General features: G+C 41.6%; 1 protein-coding gene across 2 annotated transcripts in view; it reads right to left on the reverse strand.

Moving 5' to 3' along the window:
* Nucleotides 1-4316: 4316 nt before the first annotated feature.
* The window catches only part of LRMDA (leucine rich melanocyte differentiation associated), a 1038849-nt gene continuing 1024928 nt past the window's right edge, over nt 4317-18237 (reverse strand). For both annotated transcript variants that reach the window (XM_078077548.1, XM_078077549.1), the window contains one exon: nt 4317-4481. In XM_078077548.1, coding sequence (XP_077933674.1) covers nt 4380-4481 — 102 coding nt within the window. In that variant the 3' untranslated portion in view covers nt 4317-4379. The remainder of the gene's footprint in view (nt 4482-18237) is intronic.

Raw genomic sequence — 18237 nt, forward strand, 5'->3', positions numbered from 1 at the left:
GGAACTCGCTCCCAGATATATTCCATACTTAAATTTCCTCTTTTGTTTCTTAGCAAAACTCCCTTGTCCCAGGTTGTATGTTCTCCAGCCCACATTCCAAAACACTTTAGAAAAATCAACACATGCTAATATGTTAATAGGCACAAATAACATAACTTACTATCTACTTCACCCACAAAGTGACAAATTAACATTATAATTCCCCAAAGAAGGACTCCTAAGGCTGGAAAACTTCAGGTAAACATAGTGGAAGACAATATTTTTGGACAGTGGCTGTGTCTTCTAGTATTCTTCAAATCCCTTAAGTGTTTGCTGATGCATTGGGAGTAATATACAGTACTCCACTAGGGGCTGATGGTCTGTTCGTCATATGACTAAGTAACCAACATGTTTTGTGCTCCTCTGGTCTCATTTTTCTTTCCAGGTCCTAGTCACGGTAGTTTACCACATGGTATTTGGACAAGTTAGAGGGAGCAGAACAAGTAATGGTAAACACTCTTCTTCAGCAAAGGCTTCTTGGAAACAGAATTGGGATAAGCAGATGGTGAATGTCACATTGGATCAGCTGCATTGGATAGACACCATGGAAGAGTCTCAAAGGACCCTGGTTGTCCACCCTTGGCATGAGGCAGTGACGCAGATCTGACTTAGGCTGCTTTTATGAGTAGCAACTACTGAACACTGTTATTGTTTTTGATGAAAAGAGCCCTGTGGATTGTTTTTGATCTGCATATTAACAAAGAAGAAAAAGACAGCCAGGTTATTTCTTAGAAGCAACAAGAAAGATTTTCCCTTAAAAATGTGCAAGATACATCTCTGGTGGAACATACACACGCACACACACACACAGAGACAAAACAAAACAAAACAAATGAAAAATCCTTTCATGCAGAATCCGTGGTTTGCTTTCTTTTATTCCTTAGTATACGTGAATATGTGAAAATGCACAACACTCAGACGTGCAGCCTGATCGAGTGATAATCTCTTATAATGTGCCTCTATTTAAAGCAACAAACAGATGGAGGGTTTATGAGCAAGGCTGGTAAAAGTAAAAGCAAATTATTGTAATAGTTGTACTTTTAATAGGATTCCCCACAATCTAAAACATTATTCCCCAAGGAACAAATTGTTCTATAAAATTGCGTTACTTAGGAAAAAGACAGTCTGCCCTGACTTTGCAGAGGCAACAGAGGACTCCGGATGGCCTTCTATTGCAGGGGCTCTCAAGGCGGATCGGTGTCCTGGGAGAGAGGATACAGGGATGTCAGCTACTGTGATCTCCTAAGAAAAAGCTCAGTGGAATTGGGTAAAAGGCAGAAGGACCAAGGGGCCATTGGAGGTATGAAATAATTCTGAGCTTTGATTGAATTTCTTACCTTCTAATTTTCTACTTTAAAAAACAAGGTTCGGGAAATTCTTACAAATTTAAGATAAGCAAGCAACGTCATTTCCTGCTCTACGACTCAGACCAACATCTCGCTCTACACAGCGAATCTTGCTCCACAAATAGTGGAACTGTAAACAACCCAACACAAATTCATGACCATTATCCCTTTTCAAGAGAAACAAAACTCGTAATAATTCTATCATTAAGATGAATGGACTGTAGTGATGGCCTTTACGTAAATGATAATTAAAGCTAATCTTAACTAAAGTTATTACACCATTTTGGAAGAAAATAAACAATCCAAAGAGAGGGAAACAATGTGGTCAATAACTCACTCCAAAAATATTTTTTGCCTCCAAAGCTCGCATTGAGGGAGACATTCCTGTGCATGATACAAATGGTTCTGACATTAAGAAAAGTAAACAAGTAAGAAAAATAAAGATGGAAAAATTCTGTGGTCAGTTCACAAGTGCTTTTTTATTGTTTGAGGCAGGGTTAAAGCCTTTTATAAAGACAAGGATATATGTGCTGGTAGATTGGATATGACATTGGACTCGTCTAGCTGCCCTTGCACAGAAATCTGGCTGCCCATAATATGCCATGGACAAAACATGTGTTGGTGCTTCTAAACAAAGAGCCAGGGTGGGACCTAAGGCAGCTAATTTAAAGCATTACCCCAATGCTGTTTTGTAGATCAAACAGAGAAAAGGTACTCAGCTCTGGTTATTAATGGATTTGAGAGATAAAGGCAAACATTTCACATCCTCTAATTATTAATGGCCTTGAGGATTTTGATCTAAATTTTTCTCCATAACTGATTAACTTGCATAATCTACAAGAGGGACTCCTGCCAGCCTCGTTGCAAGTCATTCAAGGACTGTGTTGACTCAGGAGTCCAGAGGCCACGTAAACGGTCTAGAACTGAGAAAGTAGTTTCGTCTCAGGTCCTTGGGGATTGTGAGTCCCCAAAGACTTGTACAGTAGTGACTCTCTAGTTCTGTGTTATCTATAACTTGGAAGGACTTTCTTTCAGGTTTTGCTGTCCTCAATCTAACCTAATACTGGGAGATCCAGGACAATGACCACCTGGTCTAAACAGAAGAAGGAAAAATAAATGCTGTTGTTTCAAGAGCACCCAGCCTTTCAAATATCTCCTAGAGTGATTTTACCAGTGTATCGGATATTAAATGAAATTATAGCCACCCGTACGATTATGCTTCTTTTTCTTGTAACATTAGTGCTGGAATTTAGCCAAAGATATATACAAAGACCATCACACGAGCTTATGGATTTCATTTCTGAGAGGTCCTGAGGAAAATTCAAAGGGTTTGTGCCTTCTATTAAAAACTGCTTGGTCTGGTGGGTGTTTTCTATAGTCCTCCTTTTCTTTTTTAACTTCTTGACCCATCACTCTATTTTCATCACCTCACTATCTTTAAATAGCCCCCAAAGGAGCAAGCCAGCTCCAAACTACAAATATGGCCACAGGCATTGCTGGACATATGTATGGTTAAAAATAAATAAATAAATGGATAAAGAAGATGTGGTATATATATACAATAGAATATTATGCAGCCATCAAAAGGAATGAAATCATGCCATTTGCAACGACGTGGATGGAACTGGAGGGTGTTATGCTGAGCGAAATAAGTCAATCAGAGAAAGACATGTATCATATGATCTCACTGATATGAGGAATTCTTAATCTCAGAAACAAACTGAGGGTTGCTGGAGTGGGGGAGGGATGGGGTGGCTGGGTGATAGACACTGGGGAGGGTATGTGCTATGGTGAGCGCTGTGAATTGTGTAAGACTGTTGAATCACAGATCTGTACCTCCGAAACAAATAATACATTATATGTTTAAAAAAAAAAAAAGAAGAAGAAGAAGATAGCAGGAAGGGAAAAATGAAGGGGGGGAATCAGAGGGGGAGAAGAACCATGAGAGACTATGGACTCTGAGAAACAAACTGAGGGTCCTAGAGGGGCGGGGGGTTGGGGGGATGGGTTAGCCTGGTGATGGGTATTGAGGAGGGCACGTTCTGCATGGAGCACTGGGTGTTATGCACAAACAATGACTCATGGAACACTGCATCAAAAACTAATGATGTACTGTATGGGGATTAACATAACATAAAATAATAAATAAATAAATACAAACATACATACTTATATAAATCAGAGTCCTTGGTGCAACCAGCGCTTGGTGCTGGGAAAGATGCCTGACGTTGCCTACTATTCAGGGCAAGAAGTGGATTTAGAAATATACAAAATGAGATCGAGTCTACGCTTTTGAGTTAGGGATTTAGGGAAAGCTATTTACTCCAATACGGGAAGTGTAACAACACAAAGCCAGCCATAAATGTCTGACCTGGCTGAGAACTTATACCTTCCGTTCTCTGAAAAACTGCAAACCAGAATGCACTGCCTGCAACAAAGAAAGATGCTAAAGGATGGTGTATGTTGCGGAGGGGATAGGGGCGGCTGTGCAGAATAGAAGGGATTAAAATTTAAGGTGAATAAGGGAGGGTAGCCTTCCTCTAAACTGTGACTATTTCACTAAAAATCAACCCACAGCACAATGGTATCAGAGGGCTCTCTACTCAATAGACAAGCTGAAGACACAGTCTCTTTTGCTTGACTACAGCCGGTGAGCATGCTCAGGGAGGCCCCAGGTGTGACCTCTGTTCCCCTGTGAGCAGTGGAGGGGCCAGGCAATCTATCATGGTGTTCCTCCTGTCAGCCCTGGTGCTTCGCTGCCACTGTCTGTCACCCTAGTGGATGAGACCTGCTTAAGGGCAATCATGTCAATCTCTATGTGACCACTCAGTCTAAGGCAAAAGGATGATCTTGACAGGCCTGGCAAAGTCAGCAGAAGGTACCAAAAGCGGAAGTCATAGCCTTCCCACAGAGATGCAATGTGGGCCATTGTTTTTTCCTTCAGCTTTTTCTTTATTTTTACTTGCCCTTTTTCTTTTATTCTCATGACACAGGCTAAAGCATACAGAACTTGCCATCAGAGCTGGTCGTCTCGGATAAACCTGTTGCCCTCTGAGTTTTTCCCGTAGTAAACATAGCGGCACTTCCCCAGGACACCTGCAAAGAAAAGCAAACACATCTTCAGAGGTGGCGCGATCAGATCAGCAAGGAGGCACAGGTGCAGAAAAGCAGACAGGCAACAGGGTCACCGATCCAGTGGGTGGCAGCAAAGGGAGTCAGCCCCGAGAAGGAAGGACCCTACTTCCTTGTCCTCAGAGTTGACACTCACATAAAATGTCACCAGAGCACAGGCTTCTAGGAATAACGTGTTTCCTTCACAAATTCTCTTTCACCTTTCAGAGACTTCTCTAGTTTGGCCTAGTACACCTTAAAATAAAGCATAACCCTTTCTCTAGGTTCCCTCAGTAGAGTTTCTAAAAATGGAAAATTAAGACTTTCAAGATGGGTCCTACCCAAGCAAAAGATGTAAAACAATCTTCCCAGAATGTGACTCTTTTCAAGTCCTTTGTCATGAATCAAGATTATGACCTTCCAGGGAGAATCTTCCAAATCTCAGGAGGCATCAAACACATCTGGGTGATCAAGGAACAGTGGTGGTGTTGACAAAATGCCACATGGAAATTAACAAGAGCCTCCAGCATTAAAGGGCTTCTTCTTCCCTTTTTCTTTTAGGTTGGCTTCATGTCCAGCATGGAACCCAACACAGGGCTTGAGCCCATGACCCTGAGATCAAGACCTGAGCTGAAATCAAGAGGAGTTGGACGCTTAACTGACCAAGCCACCCAGGTACCCCAAAAGGGCTGAGATGAATTCTCAGGTTGGAATGCCATTGATTTTCATCTTTAGTTTTATTTTAAATAATTTTGTGACTCCACATACAGTTTTTGTTTCATTCAAGGAGATTGTAGGAGAGTTTAAGTATGAAAGATACCTCTAGAGTAGGGTCAAATCATTTAACCAACTCAATATTTATTCTAAATATCCATAAGAAATCACCTGCCATAGTTATTATGAAAGCTTTGTATGATCAGTAAGGGTAAATCAGTTTTTCTCAAAGAAAATATTTATAATTACAGTTTGTTTTTTGCCATATTTTTCTTCTAATCTTAGAAAAAGTAACTTAAAATTCAGCTTCACAGAGTTGTCTTATTACTAAAAGTACTTGAGTCTCTGAAGTGTGCATAACCAGAAAAAAGCAAAGAAATGTCTATAAAACATTAATTCATGAGCCAAAAATCTACCTGTAAAAATAGCTGCCTGTATGCATGATTATTTTTTTCTGTCAGTTTGTTAGTGTGAAACCAACAATCACCATCTATTGCTCATTTGGGGTAAATTAGTACTTGAAATTATCCAGGTTCTTCACAGCAGAAGTTCTAAGTAAATATTTTGGTGATTCTACAAGAGATGATTCTCTACTACAGAACTTTAAATATTCTTTTTTTTTTTTTTTTAAGATTTTATTTATTTATTTATTAGAGAGAGAGAGAGAGAGAAACAGCATGAAAGGGGAGAGGGTCAGAGGGAGAAGCAGGCTCCCCGCTGAGCTGGGAGCCCGATGTGGGACTCAATCCCAGGACTCTGGGATCATGACCTGAGCCGAAGGCAGATGTTTAACCAACTGAGCCACCCAGGTGCCCCAGAACTTTAAATATTCTTAACGAAGGATTAAAAATGGCTCTTAGAAACTTTTAAGGACAGGGCAGATGCTCCCTGGTTTGGATGGCCTGGGACAAAGTTGGGAATTCCTGGGGTCACAGAATCTCTTGCGAGTTGGCAAAAGGGCGAGGATGACATTGTTTCATGGCCTCATGGTCTTGGTGCTCTCATTACTTCTGTTTATCACGTTTCCATGAACAAGTTTACTGCAGACCAATCCTCCCCCTTTAGCCATGTTTTCTCCTTGGCCCCAATCCCGAGTTTCTACTTTTCATAGGTGCTTGGAAACATCGAGCTTGGATAAGACCTTCTTGAGACCCTTCTTGGAGCTAAAAATGATTCCTTTGGCTGTTGGCAGCACCGAGCCGCTCCCTTCATTGTACTGTATCATGTAGCACCTGTGGTTGTACTAACATTGTTACCAACGCTGGGAGCTGGCCTGTTGGTCTGGCTTGGCTGGTCAGGTTCTGTTCCAGGAACAGTATCCCCTACAGGCCTGGGTGCGAGTGTCTCAGATGTTTCTGCAAATCCACAAAGGGCTTCCTTGAACATAACTGACTCAAATAAACCCTCAAAAATCTGGAAGGATGAGGCCAAGGGATGTTAATTTCTTTCTACAACACCAGGACAGCATGAATTTTTATAAAAAGAAATGGATAGGGCTGTCAGATGTCATAAAGAACACAGTCTTTCTCTTGAGTAAAAGAATGAAAGGCAGACATGCGCGCGTGCGCACACACACACACACACACACACACACCACCCACTAGTGGGTGCATTCTCTCCAGTAAACCCTCCAGTCTGTTCAGGGACTGAATTTCTTTACTCTATCCTCTTTCCTTGGTAACCGTCAACTCCAGACCTTGCCTAGATACAACCTGGACGGCAAGTGCCATCCTGGAAACAAGCTGGCTACTCCTGGAACGTGGGCTGGAATGTGGAGGGAGGGAGGTGAAGTGTTCTGAGCCCTGTTCCCCAGGCCTTCTTTCTGGTCGGCACTGATGAAAGTCCTTTTTAAGGCTTTCCCTGTTCCTTGGGGCCTGGAAGCAAGAATGTTTATAGATGTCCTGGTGAGAGAGGGCTGTTTGATGAATGCAGGAGACTGGCGAGGTGTCAGAGCTTAGAGAATGAGGCAAGGACATGAGGTATTAATATTGTCAATGATCTCTTGACGGGAAAACAGATACCATACTCACCGTCAGATTTAAATAGGCATCAAGTGCATTGATGACAAAAGGGCAGACTTCAAACAAAGGGCTGTATGGTGGGGAGCAGAGCTAGTCTCTGTGCTGGCAATAACCTGATCTGAAGAGACGCTGTCAGGGCTAGAGACAGGCCCAGGATTGTGCGCGGTGACAGAAAACAGAGATGCTGACAGAGATACCAGTGCCATATTATGCCAAGGATATTCTAACATTGTCTGCCGCTCTAACGAAAGCTGACATCACTCCCTATCACTTGGGTTCTTCTCCACCCGCTCCTGCAGAGCATTTCTCCCCAGACATCATGACAGAACTCGCTGCTCTAAGTTCCTGGCAGCCCTGTTCTGTCAGAGCACTTGGGGTCAAGGGGCCTAAGGATAACCTCAGTCAATCTAAATTTGGACTTTGCAGGAGGAGTGCACTCATCCCCCTGGTATCTCGGCTACTTGAGGTGATCAGAGCGCCAACGTGTGAGGCGCTGTCACCTTGAATAAAATCCTTACAGGGAAGGCACTCCGTCTGCAGGCTGCTGCAGGAAGGCACAGGGACGGCCTGGCAGCCAAAAATGAAATCCAGCTGCTCACGTTCTCCTGGGGAGAAAGGTGGTCTGGCTAGTGACAGTTAAAATCGGCTGAAATTTTTGAACTCACACCACCTACAATTGCTTAAATTAAGCAAGTGTTGCCTCTGTTGAGAATCCTACCCGAGCTCACATTGGGAGGTGATCATTCCCTCACATGGGACTTTAGTGTTAAATAAATAAATAAATAAATAAATAAATAAATAAATGTAACAAGGAAGGAAAAAAAAATTCAACCCCACAATCCCATGTGTGGCCATTGGACTTTATTTATCAGGAAGATTATTTGTAAAACAATCGAATCTGCTTATAAATTAAGTGAGGTGGCAGCATGTTTCTCTCTCCCCTGCCTCCCCATGGTCCTCTTCTCTCATCATGGCAACTGCTATAAACGGTGAAAATTACAGAGGGAACAGTTTGCTTGCAAAGAACATTTTGACAGGGAGGCGCTCTGAGGCTGGAATTTGGGAACCCGCTGGTTGTGACTCAGTAGGCGGTGGTTTCCGCGTACATCTGTAATGCATTCACTTGTTTGTATCTCCTCGAACTATAACGTCTTGGGACTGCAGGGGGAACAACACATTTAATGGCATATGTAGTGTTTTTAATTAAAATATCTGGCTTTGGCCATAATAAGTGAAACAGGCTTGCCATGCATCAGGCCGACATGTATCTGTCTGTGTGGGGGGCTCTTTTCAGGGGCCCTGAAAAATGACAGTGTGCTGTCCCCTGGGGAATCTGCTCCTGCCAAATGAGACTCCTAATTTTTCTTAAGTAGCCAGCTCTCCCATCACCATAAGCTTTTAAAACTATAATTATGAAAAAAATGTATTGGGAAGAATCTGTTTTAAAGAGGTCCTTTATCTTTTAAATGTTTCCCCCTCTGGAATGGATGTTCTAATTACGCAGGTTAAGTTAAGACCTTGGGGCTGCCTGAGGGGCGAGAAGCAGCTTCTTTTCTTTTGATGCAAGACTGTGATGGCGGGGCAGTACCAGAGACTTTGCCGGGGAAGACCCTGAAAGTCCTGAGTAGAAATGCCTTGTACACTCGTGCAGAGTCCAGCAAAGACCCCTGGGCTCCCTGATCCCCTGGACAGCCTTGCACTTCCACTTGCATTTCTGATGTCTATTTATTAAGGAGAGGTGGGAGAAGACCTGTATTTAAGTCCAGCGCTACCCCTAAGGGTTATGTGACCGCATCCATGTGCCTTTTCCTTACTGGGCTGCATTCCCCATTTGTAAAATGAAGGCAAGGGGCCAGATAATCTTGGAAGTTCATTCTAGCTCTGAAATAAGTGATTTAGTATTTTCAAATGCTTCCCTTATGAAGACAGGGATGTCAGATCCAACACTGCCTGATGGAGAAGGCAAATCCAATGGTCAGTTAATCAAAAATTTGATTTCAACTAAGTTAGCTCTTGAAACGCATCCAGCCCACATTCCCATAATATATAGAAGAAGAGCTCTGCTGGACCTCAAAATCCCCAAGGAAAGAAGTTCCACTCACTTTTGTGCAGCCTGTATTCCACACTCAGAGCTGGGAAGTGCTTCCTGCAACCTAGCCCATGCCCCGTTAGCTTTGATATGAGCCCATTAACTTATCAACTTTACATTCAACAGAGCTCAACTCTAAGTCTCAGAGTAAGTGGTTGGCCTTTTGTATCTATACAGTAATAGTCAAAATCTAATCTAAACAATAATCTAAACAATAATAATCGAGACACACATAAACATACAAATATAAAAACTTATTTGATGATGGAGTACAGGTTGGACCGATAAATTCATATTTGTAAAATAAAGTAAAAAGGATCAATGCTATTATCATTATGAACATTAGTTTTGGTAATCATCATTTTAAATGCTATTATCACAAATGTAATTATTGCTGTGTAACGACAAACAGATTTTGATCTAGTGATTTTGATCCCTAGGAGCTTGCAGTTAGCGCTATGGAACAGGCAAAGGACAGAGGGCTTCTCACGGAACTCCTGTTTTCCAATCTGTACAAGTAAAGGAAGGAACTAGACTCTTTACGGCCTCTGAAAAAAAGTGATGACAGTGTTGTGAAGAGGTGGGTCCAGTGACAGGGAAAGAGTATCTGGAGAGTCTTTCTGGTCCACTGAAGAAGGTTCTAGAACTATGCTTCCATGTGACACTATACATACCTGTGAACATGTCACCTCTACAATACTCCCTCCTCCCCAGTTTCTAATGCCCACTGGCTGAAACAGCACAGAGCAGGTGTTCAATAAATACTTGATGAATAGATTAATACCACTGAAATTATTACCTATACACAATTTGAACAGAATCCACAAAGTTAGGAATTTCAATTGCTGAACGCTCATACCTTAACCTCTGCTAAGACTACATGTCTGAAACAGCTTAAAAATATACACAGATTGAATATCTGCATTATTAAAGAAGGGGGCAAAATGACAGAAGGCAACAGTCTCAATTCCTAAATACCAGGGTTGTTTTTATGCTGAACACTTTCCTCCCACAGAAACAAAGCCATCACATTATCTGGCTGGAAAGAGAGAAGTGAAGTGAATGTTATCATCCAGCCTTAAGAGCTGTAAACATCATACACGGGGAAGGACATTCCGCAGAAAGCACATTCGTCGGTCTTTGTTACGTGTGGGTCGCGAGTAAACTGGGAGCTAGAAGGGAATAAACAGCCATGTTTTATGATCTTGAGAAGTGGCTGGAGCAATACCCCGAGGTCAGCCTGTGCGATGAGCTATCAGCTCTGCTGTGGCTATCACACCGGATTTAGCAGAGCCTGCAGAATTACAGGCTCCCAGCACAACATCCTCCTTCAGTGTCAGCTACTTAAATACAAAAGCAAAATGAAAAGAAGAGAGATTGTAAAAGGTCTTAAGGGAAGGGGTTGCTTAGGAGCTGTTTTTGTGGAAGGAGGACAGAGTCCACCGTCCATGCCCCGCAGATTTTCCCTTCGTCTGCACGCCCCTCTGAGAAGCCTCAGGCTGGGAAGAAAAGGGGAAAGGCTCTCTCGGTAGAGAAGTCAAAGAAGAAAGTGAGAGACTTCTTTCCCAAACTAGCTGAGGGTGATTTTAGGCAAGTGTCTCAGTTTATTATCTGCTTCTTGGGTTGGAATCGGGTGCCATGGTTGTTCAATGCTTGCTGATCCCAAAAACATCTGTAGGGGCTCCTGCTGTCCCCTCCATCAGCCAGGGGCACAGGAACCTTGCTGACTACTGCAGTGACTACCTCAAACAACGCTATGCAAGGGATATCTCCTAGTCTCTCAAATGAGCACACTCCAGAACTTTCCTCCTTTATTATACAAAACAACCCCAGGAGAGGTAGGAGCAGCATGCCCTGCTCTCTTGTTCCTGAGATACTGCCGTGGCAGACCTTTGAATTCTGCCATTTTGACCCCAAGGATGCTTTGGCTTCATGCTTATGAATATAAACATGGAGACTAGCCTGGTAATTTTTCTTTGAGAAAGCATTAATTATTCAGAGCAAACTCCATTTAGCCAATTTAATTCCTTAAGTTTTAAATGCAAAGTTAAACCATATTCTATGTTTCACATTTCGCTTCTATTTTATCAAGTTTATTTTCAATGGAATCAATTCTTTTCCATGTAATTTTTACATCAAGGCTAAATTTCTCAGCTTTTGCCCAATATCAAAGTTGACTGGTTATAGCTTCTAAATCCCGGAGTCATCAATTTTTACAAAGTCACATTACCTTGAGTAAAATTTTGCAAATCTGAATTGTGACAGGAAGACTTGTGCCTTCTGTTAAAGTTTAGTCAACTCACTTTATTGTGTGTCGTTTTGGTTCATTTCAATTTTATTTTGTTTTCATTATTTCCACCAAGGCTAATTTCTCCCCGTGAATATACCAACAAGATATAAATCTTGATCAGTTTTTTTTTTTTTTTTTTTGGTCCATAATAAATTACATTATGTGCAGGTTTAGTTGCTGTCAGTTTTATTTTGGATTGGCTCTTTCTACCGGCAATGCTTATTATAAGTTAAAGTAAATGATAGTTTTTATTCATTTCTTAGCACAAAGAGTATGCAGGACAAAGATCAATACTCTGGATGCATGACAGCATCCGAACGGTGGGGTTATGACGTGCTGCTTTCTACCAAGCACCGGTCAAAAAAACAAAAACAAAAACAAAAACAAAAATACAGCATGGGTCACAGCATCCAAGGGTTTGGATGCATCCACATTCTGAAAGAAAGCTGATTGACCTCAAATGCCGGGCCACCTATCTCTTTGAGAAGAGAGCACTTGGCCCCAGTGCTCAGTCCCCCAGGGGAGGCCCAGTGGGAAGTTAAAATTTGCACTGAGAGCAAACGGATTATATAGCCTCTGCTTACACAAATGCTGGGCCTTGTCAAGCCTCACCCGCGTGTTTGTGAGGAAGAAAAAGCCAGGGAGGGAAACCAGTCAGCAGAGAAAGGATCTTGGCAAAACCTGCCCTGAAGGTGATAGGAATGCAAGGCTGAGACGCCAGCCTCCCAGCCTGGGGGAGGCTGCACAAACGGTCACATGACTGGGCAGACAGGTTGATGTGTGACAAGCCAGAGCCTGTGGGAAATGCACTCTGGGCTCCCAGGGCAGCTGAAATGAGGCTTGTCATTTTAGAAGAAGGGAAGGAGGTTGGAAAGGAGGAGAAAAATGCAGGGCCAGGTTTGTCCTCACATAATCTGCTAGTGGGAAATGTAAAAGCTGGTCAAACTCCAGAAATAACCACACCTTAGAGGGGACCCTCAGTAACCAGCTCCACTATCCCACCTTGAGCCCGTGGTCCCTGCCGTGGCCCTGCCCAGACCTGACCTGGCCATTCAAAGTCCTTTCTACATAGAGGAAATATTAGGCTGACAGAATTAAAAGTTATCTGGCAGCAGATGTTTCCATTATGTGAATCCTGGAAAGGAAACAGTCAACACACTTTTCCTCAGATGTCAATGCTTTTTAAATTGTGTTGTATTGAGGTTGTTCAGGTAGACAGAGACTGATGGGAAGAATCTCAGTCTGAGGGTGGGCTCACTTGCTCTTTTTTAAACCTCATTAATATGTTTGGCTCTTATCTCTACATATACTGTATTTCAATCAAATAGGAACATATACACATCAGAAATCAATGCCATAGTAAAGATTTCCTTGCTCCAACAATATCCCTCCATTAAAAAAAAACAAAACAAAACACAAAACCTGCTAAATCTTCTTAGTAATCCAAATTTCGGTTTTTCTTCTCAGGCTACATTTTTTGTGCTGAGTTAAAATGAAGCCAGAAAGTTTTTATTCTGACTTCCTAAACAATGATTTATTTATACACTCTTACAAGAACACTCTATTTTGCTATACTTCCTAGCAAGCTTAAACACAGAATAGAATACTTCTGTTTAAAATTATTTCTTTAACTGTACTGAAGAATTCTCATTGAGACAAAATTTAAACATCTTCATTTTAGGTCAAGTCTTTCATTTCATAATGGCAGAAAATGAGGTTCAAAGTGGCTTCGCCAAGGTCACAGTGCCAGACCAGACGTCCATGCAACTCTACCTGTCTAGCCCAGGTATCTCTGAATGATAGGAAACTGCCCTTAAGACAGGGGAGCACTCCAAAGATCAATCTGACATAGGCTGAGTCCTACTTTTCCATTGGGAGAAATTGAATCTTCAAGGCCCGTTTGGTGTGAGCATGTTCCCCTACTCCCCATCTCTGTATTCTAAGTGGGGTTTAATGGATTTGAGATGGGCTGGATTCCAAAGTGCATGCCAAGATGGAATGCAAATCAGTTCAGATTCATGAAGTTCCCTTCTGTGCTGCTCACTGATGGATGTCACATAAACCAAGCTGTCAATCAAAGTGGACAGTGGTCAAGTGGTATGGCTTCATTTTTCTTTCTCGGTGTTCTTTTTTCTTTTTATTGAAGAAAACTCAGAAATCTTTCAGACAGGAGAGAGAAAAGAAAGAAAAATTCACCCCTTCATCACCTCCACCATTTCCACCATTATGTGCACATTCCTCTTTTCCATCTTCCGTCTGAAGTCAAGAGCATTGCCACTAGAGGGCAGCATGAATTTAGGAAAAACAGCAGCTTTCTTAAAAAAAATGATGGCAACTATTCAGGAAGGGCCATTAAAGGCACACTGTGCTTTTGGTCACCAATTATAAGTTCTGTAATGATCAATATGTCATGTTTGCTCAATCTATACTGAAGGCTTTCTGGGAATGGGGCAACCAAACAACCCCGTTTTGGATTCCCCTAGCCTTGATTCTGAAGACCGATTTTCTTTGCCATCAGTTGCTCTAATTCATCTTCCAGGCTCAGGGGTTGGGGATGTTTACATAATACCTGCATAAATATAAAGAAGTATGCAAACGAATATACAAAGAAAAATACCTGCATTTCCTAGAAAAATATCATTTTCATTGCAGAAATCCAAAAGGAAATATGCTACCCAATGGCATGGAGTTACCAATTATTGTGACAGCAAAAAAAGTAGAAAACTCAAAAATAAAACAGAATAAAACTGGATCAATAAAATATACAAAAGATGTGTATACTCCATCCACACAAATCATAGCTGCCCAAACCCACCCAGCTATCATCTTCCCTCTTAGAGTATCTGGTCCAGACTAATCAGAAAAGAGAGGCAGTGGCTGCCTGGGTGGCTCAGTCAGTTAAGCATCCGCCTTTGGCTCAGGTCATGATCTCAGGGTCCTGGGATCAAGCCCTGGGATCAATCTCCACTAAGTGGAGAGCCTGCTTCTCCTTCTTACTCTCCTTCTGTGCTCTCTCAAAAATAAATAAAATCTTTTTTAAAAAAGAGAGGAAGGAAGGAAGGAAGGAAGGAAGGCAAAAGCAGCTCAAATAAAAATAAAATAATAATTCCAGCTTCTCTTTGACCACTATTTGGTGCCCATCATTAGTCTCTGGTACATGGGTCAGTGTTTATTTTCATGGCCTGACAGCAAATGACCACTTCCCTTTAGGAGAAATGAGATACTCATGGGTTTCCAGGGATTTCAAGATTATCATTATTTTTAAAACAGCAATAAAGGTATAACATTCTAGAGCATGGCATTTTAAATTAGAATTTTTTAGGAGTAAAAGCAATGAGTAGATTCAATCAGAGAAGGGAGTAAACAAAAATCGGTGTTACTAGACCAGGGGAAGTAGAGCTGAGTGCAGGTGGGGCTCTCCATCTCAGCTGAGAGACCTTTCACGTGGTCAGCGAAGCATGTGTAAAATGGCTCTCACACACTTTCTTCCCATACACTTTCTTTCCTCATATAACAGTCATGTGATTGACTAGCCACTAGGGGAATGTTGGGTTCCAGTTAACTAATTAAATTATCTCATTAACTCATGACTAACTAGAAACCTTTCTGAGTTTTCTCTCGTACCTCAACATTATGTAAAACCAAAGTCAGCTTCATTGTCTTACCAGGTATATCACAGTGACCACAAATGAGGATTTCTTTGAGTATCTATAGTGAGGATGATACAGTTTAGAAGCTTAGCTGGGATGGGAAGACTGTTCATTGAACATTTCTCAAGGTCTTAGGATCTCCTTTATGTATGAGCTCCAAAAGGGTAGAGATGACAACTTTTCATCCTTGCTTCATGAGGCTCAGGGCATGTAGGTACTCAATAGATTATTTTTTGTGTGTGGAATAAATGAAACAATCCTACGATGCAACTTGCCCTTGCACCAGAATCACGTGGAAGGCTTGATAAAACAGACTGCTGAGCCCCATCCCCAGAGTTTCTGATTAGTGGGTCTGAGATAGGGCCAAGAATTTGCATTTTTGCTAGTTCCCAGGTGAGAGTGATGCTGCTGATTAGGGGACCCCACTTTAAGAAACACTGTTCTAGGAAAACCCAAGGGACTCCTTTTTTTCCTTTTTAAAAAATAAAACCCTTGACATTAGCTTTTATTCTTATAAAATTAAGATCACACAAATTCAGAGACAGAAAAGCTAGCTGACTGAGGGTCCTAGTGTATTGAGTTTTAGTAAATGAGTTACTGTCTCCAAACAACATTCTGAAAACCAATGGCACCTAAAATTAATAATAATAATTATTATTATAATTATAATAGTTGTGCCAGCTCTTTAATAAGAAACAAAAAAACAAAAGTCTAAATTTAAGTGATGTGTAGACTGTATTAACAGAAGAAAAGAAGAAAAGAGTTGTTTGGATAAGTAGAGTGGAACTGAACCTGGAAACCATAATTTATGAAGTATAGGAAAAAAAAAAAACTTGCAGAAAAAATTTCCCAGAAAGTCTTTAGCTTTTCTCTAAAGGATAGAATCTTAAATGAACAAATCAGAGCAGTGGGGGTCCTCCTGCAGAGTTTGAATGGGAATTCTGGCTTTGCTCTCAAGCACAAATTTGCTTTTGGGTTTCAGATCTGCTCCTATTAGAAAGCTTACATCAAAAGGGGGGAAAACATCCACAGTTCTGTCTAGTTCTTCAAGCTAAAATTTCTCAAGAGAGTCATTGAAAATAAAGACAAGTTGCTTTTTTGTTTTTTTTTATTCTTCAAGCTGCAAAAAAAAAAAAAAAAAAAAGAACCTCTCAAATAAAATTAAGCAGAGCCAGTAACAACTAGGTTTGTCATAATTCAAACTCTGCAAGGATTGGGGGAAAGACCTTCTTTCTTGGGCGCATTAGTCCAGCCTCCATCTGCCCTTCATTAGAATCCAAACAAACTTTTCCTGTACTGATATTACTATAATCTTTCCTAATTCCAGGACACTCTAAATTGCTTTCTCCAAAAGGAAAACAAAAAGAATCTGCTGATATATGAGCTAACTGAAAGAAGTTTGCATTATATAAAAAAAAATATGTTGTTGCAGAAAGCACAGCATAATTCTTGGGCACTAGCAAATCTCAATGCCAAATGCCAAAATATTTTCATTATTTCCTGATCTTTGACTTCCCATCCTCTAACCTGCCTTGGAAAAATAAAAAGTCCATATATATGCTAATGCTAATGAAAGAAACTATAGGTTAAGTAAGAATTAATAGTAGAAAGCAGTTTATAAGAGCAATATGAACCTCTTGTACATTTTTTTTTACCCAAGATAAAGACAAAGTAAACAGTAGAAGAACATATTATAAGGGCCTTCATTAGGGGCAGGCTCATTAAAACTTAATGAAGGCACCAGAGTCTCTCCAACAATATTAAGAGGGGTGCACTTTTTACCTATCAGTGGAATGGCCTGGGTTGGAGAGACATTGCTGACAATGGGTGGTACCAGGTGTTATCTGTCTCTGGAACATACTACTTTGATGGCTTGGGATATTACCCCTTTTATTTGGCTGGCTTGAATTCGTCAGGATTCACCCTGTGGTGAGTTAACATGCCTCCATATTGAAAAAAAATTGCCCATGGGCCAATGTGAGCCTCGCACCTAATAGAATACATCTGGCTCTGACAGTTTGATGCCCAGCTCTGAGCCACATTCGGCAACACAAATTAACAGCGTAGACATTGCCCACGCTGAGCAGGAAGTAATAACCTGCTACCTGCTACTTGGCCAAAATCTCATTATAAGCCATTACGGTAATTGAGGGCCAAGACTCTGTGGATATTAGACTCCCCGAGCGCCAGTCGTTAGTTCAGCAGAAAAAGACTCCGAACGGAGGGGGCGGTGGGGCCGACTGAGGAGAAACTGTTTTGGACCGTAGCGTGAATTCCTTCTACAGGGTGCTCTGTGGCTCTGGGAGCTCTGGGAGCTGTTTCTCTTTTGCCCCAAAGTCCACATGACCTCTGGGGGTCGGTAGGGGGGGTGTCAGGACTCCAGGATGCTGATGTAATTCTTGGTAGGCCTCCAATAATGCTATACAATTAAAATTTGGTTTAAGCGAATATTGAGGATAGCCACAAAGGGAAGAAGAAGGCAAAAGAAGTCAGAATGCTCCAGAATAATATGGGTAGAAGCTGGGGTAGAGAGAGAGAGGAAGAGGGAAGCCACCTGTTTTCCCCAGAAAATGGAGCCTCTCTAGAATTACTGCACCTATATGAGCTTCCATTCTTCTGTAGGGGGTAAGGCCAGCCCCTCTATCCTGGAAGACTGGCCCTCTTAGTCTCTGTCCAGGGTTGGGCAGCTAGGGATGAAGTGGTATGGGTTTGGTAGAGGGAAACAGGACAGAAGTCCAATGGATCAATCAAACAGCAGATCAATTAACCTGGTTTTTGGTACCATGAGGACGGTTCTGGACTGTAGTAACCATGACAGCTATCAATAAATATCTCTTAGAAAGAGTTACAGAGGGCCAGGGAAAGGAGTAATTGAAAATACAATAAACCATCTCCAGAAATTCCTTCTCATCGTGCTACATACAAATCCCTCCTCCACCCCCACACCTCACACACACCCCAATAAGAACCAAATTCT

This window comes from Halichoerus grypus, chromosome 7, assembly GCF_964656455.1.
Source record: "Halichoerus grypus chromosome 7, mHalGry1.hap1.1, whole genome shotgun sequence".
In the NCBI taxonomy this organism is placed as follows: domain Eukaryota; kingdom Metazoa; phylum Chordata; class Mammalia; order Carnivora; family Phocidae; genus Halichoerus; species Halichoerus grypus.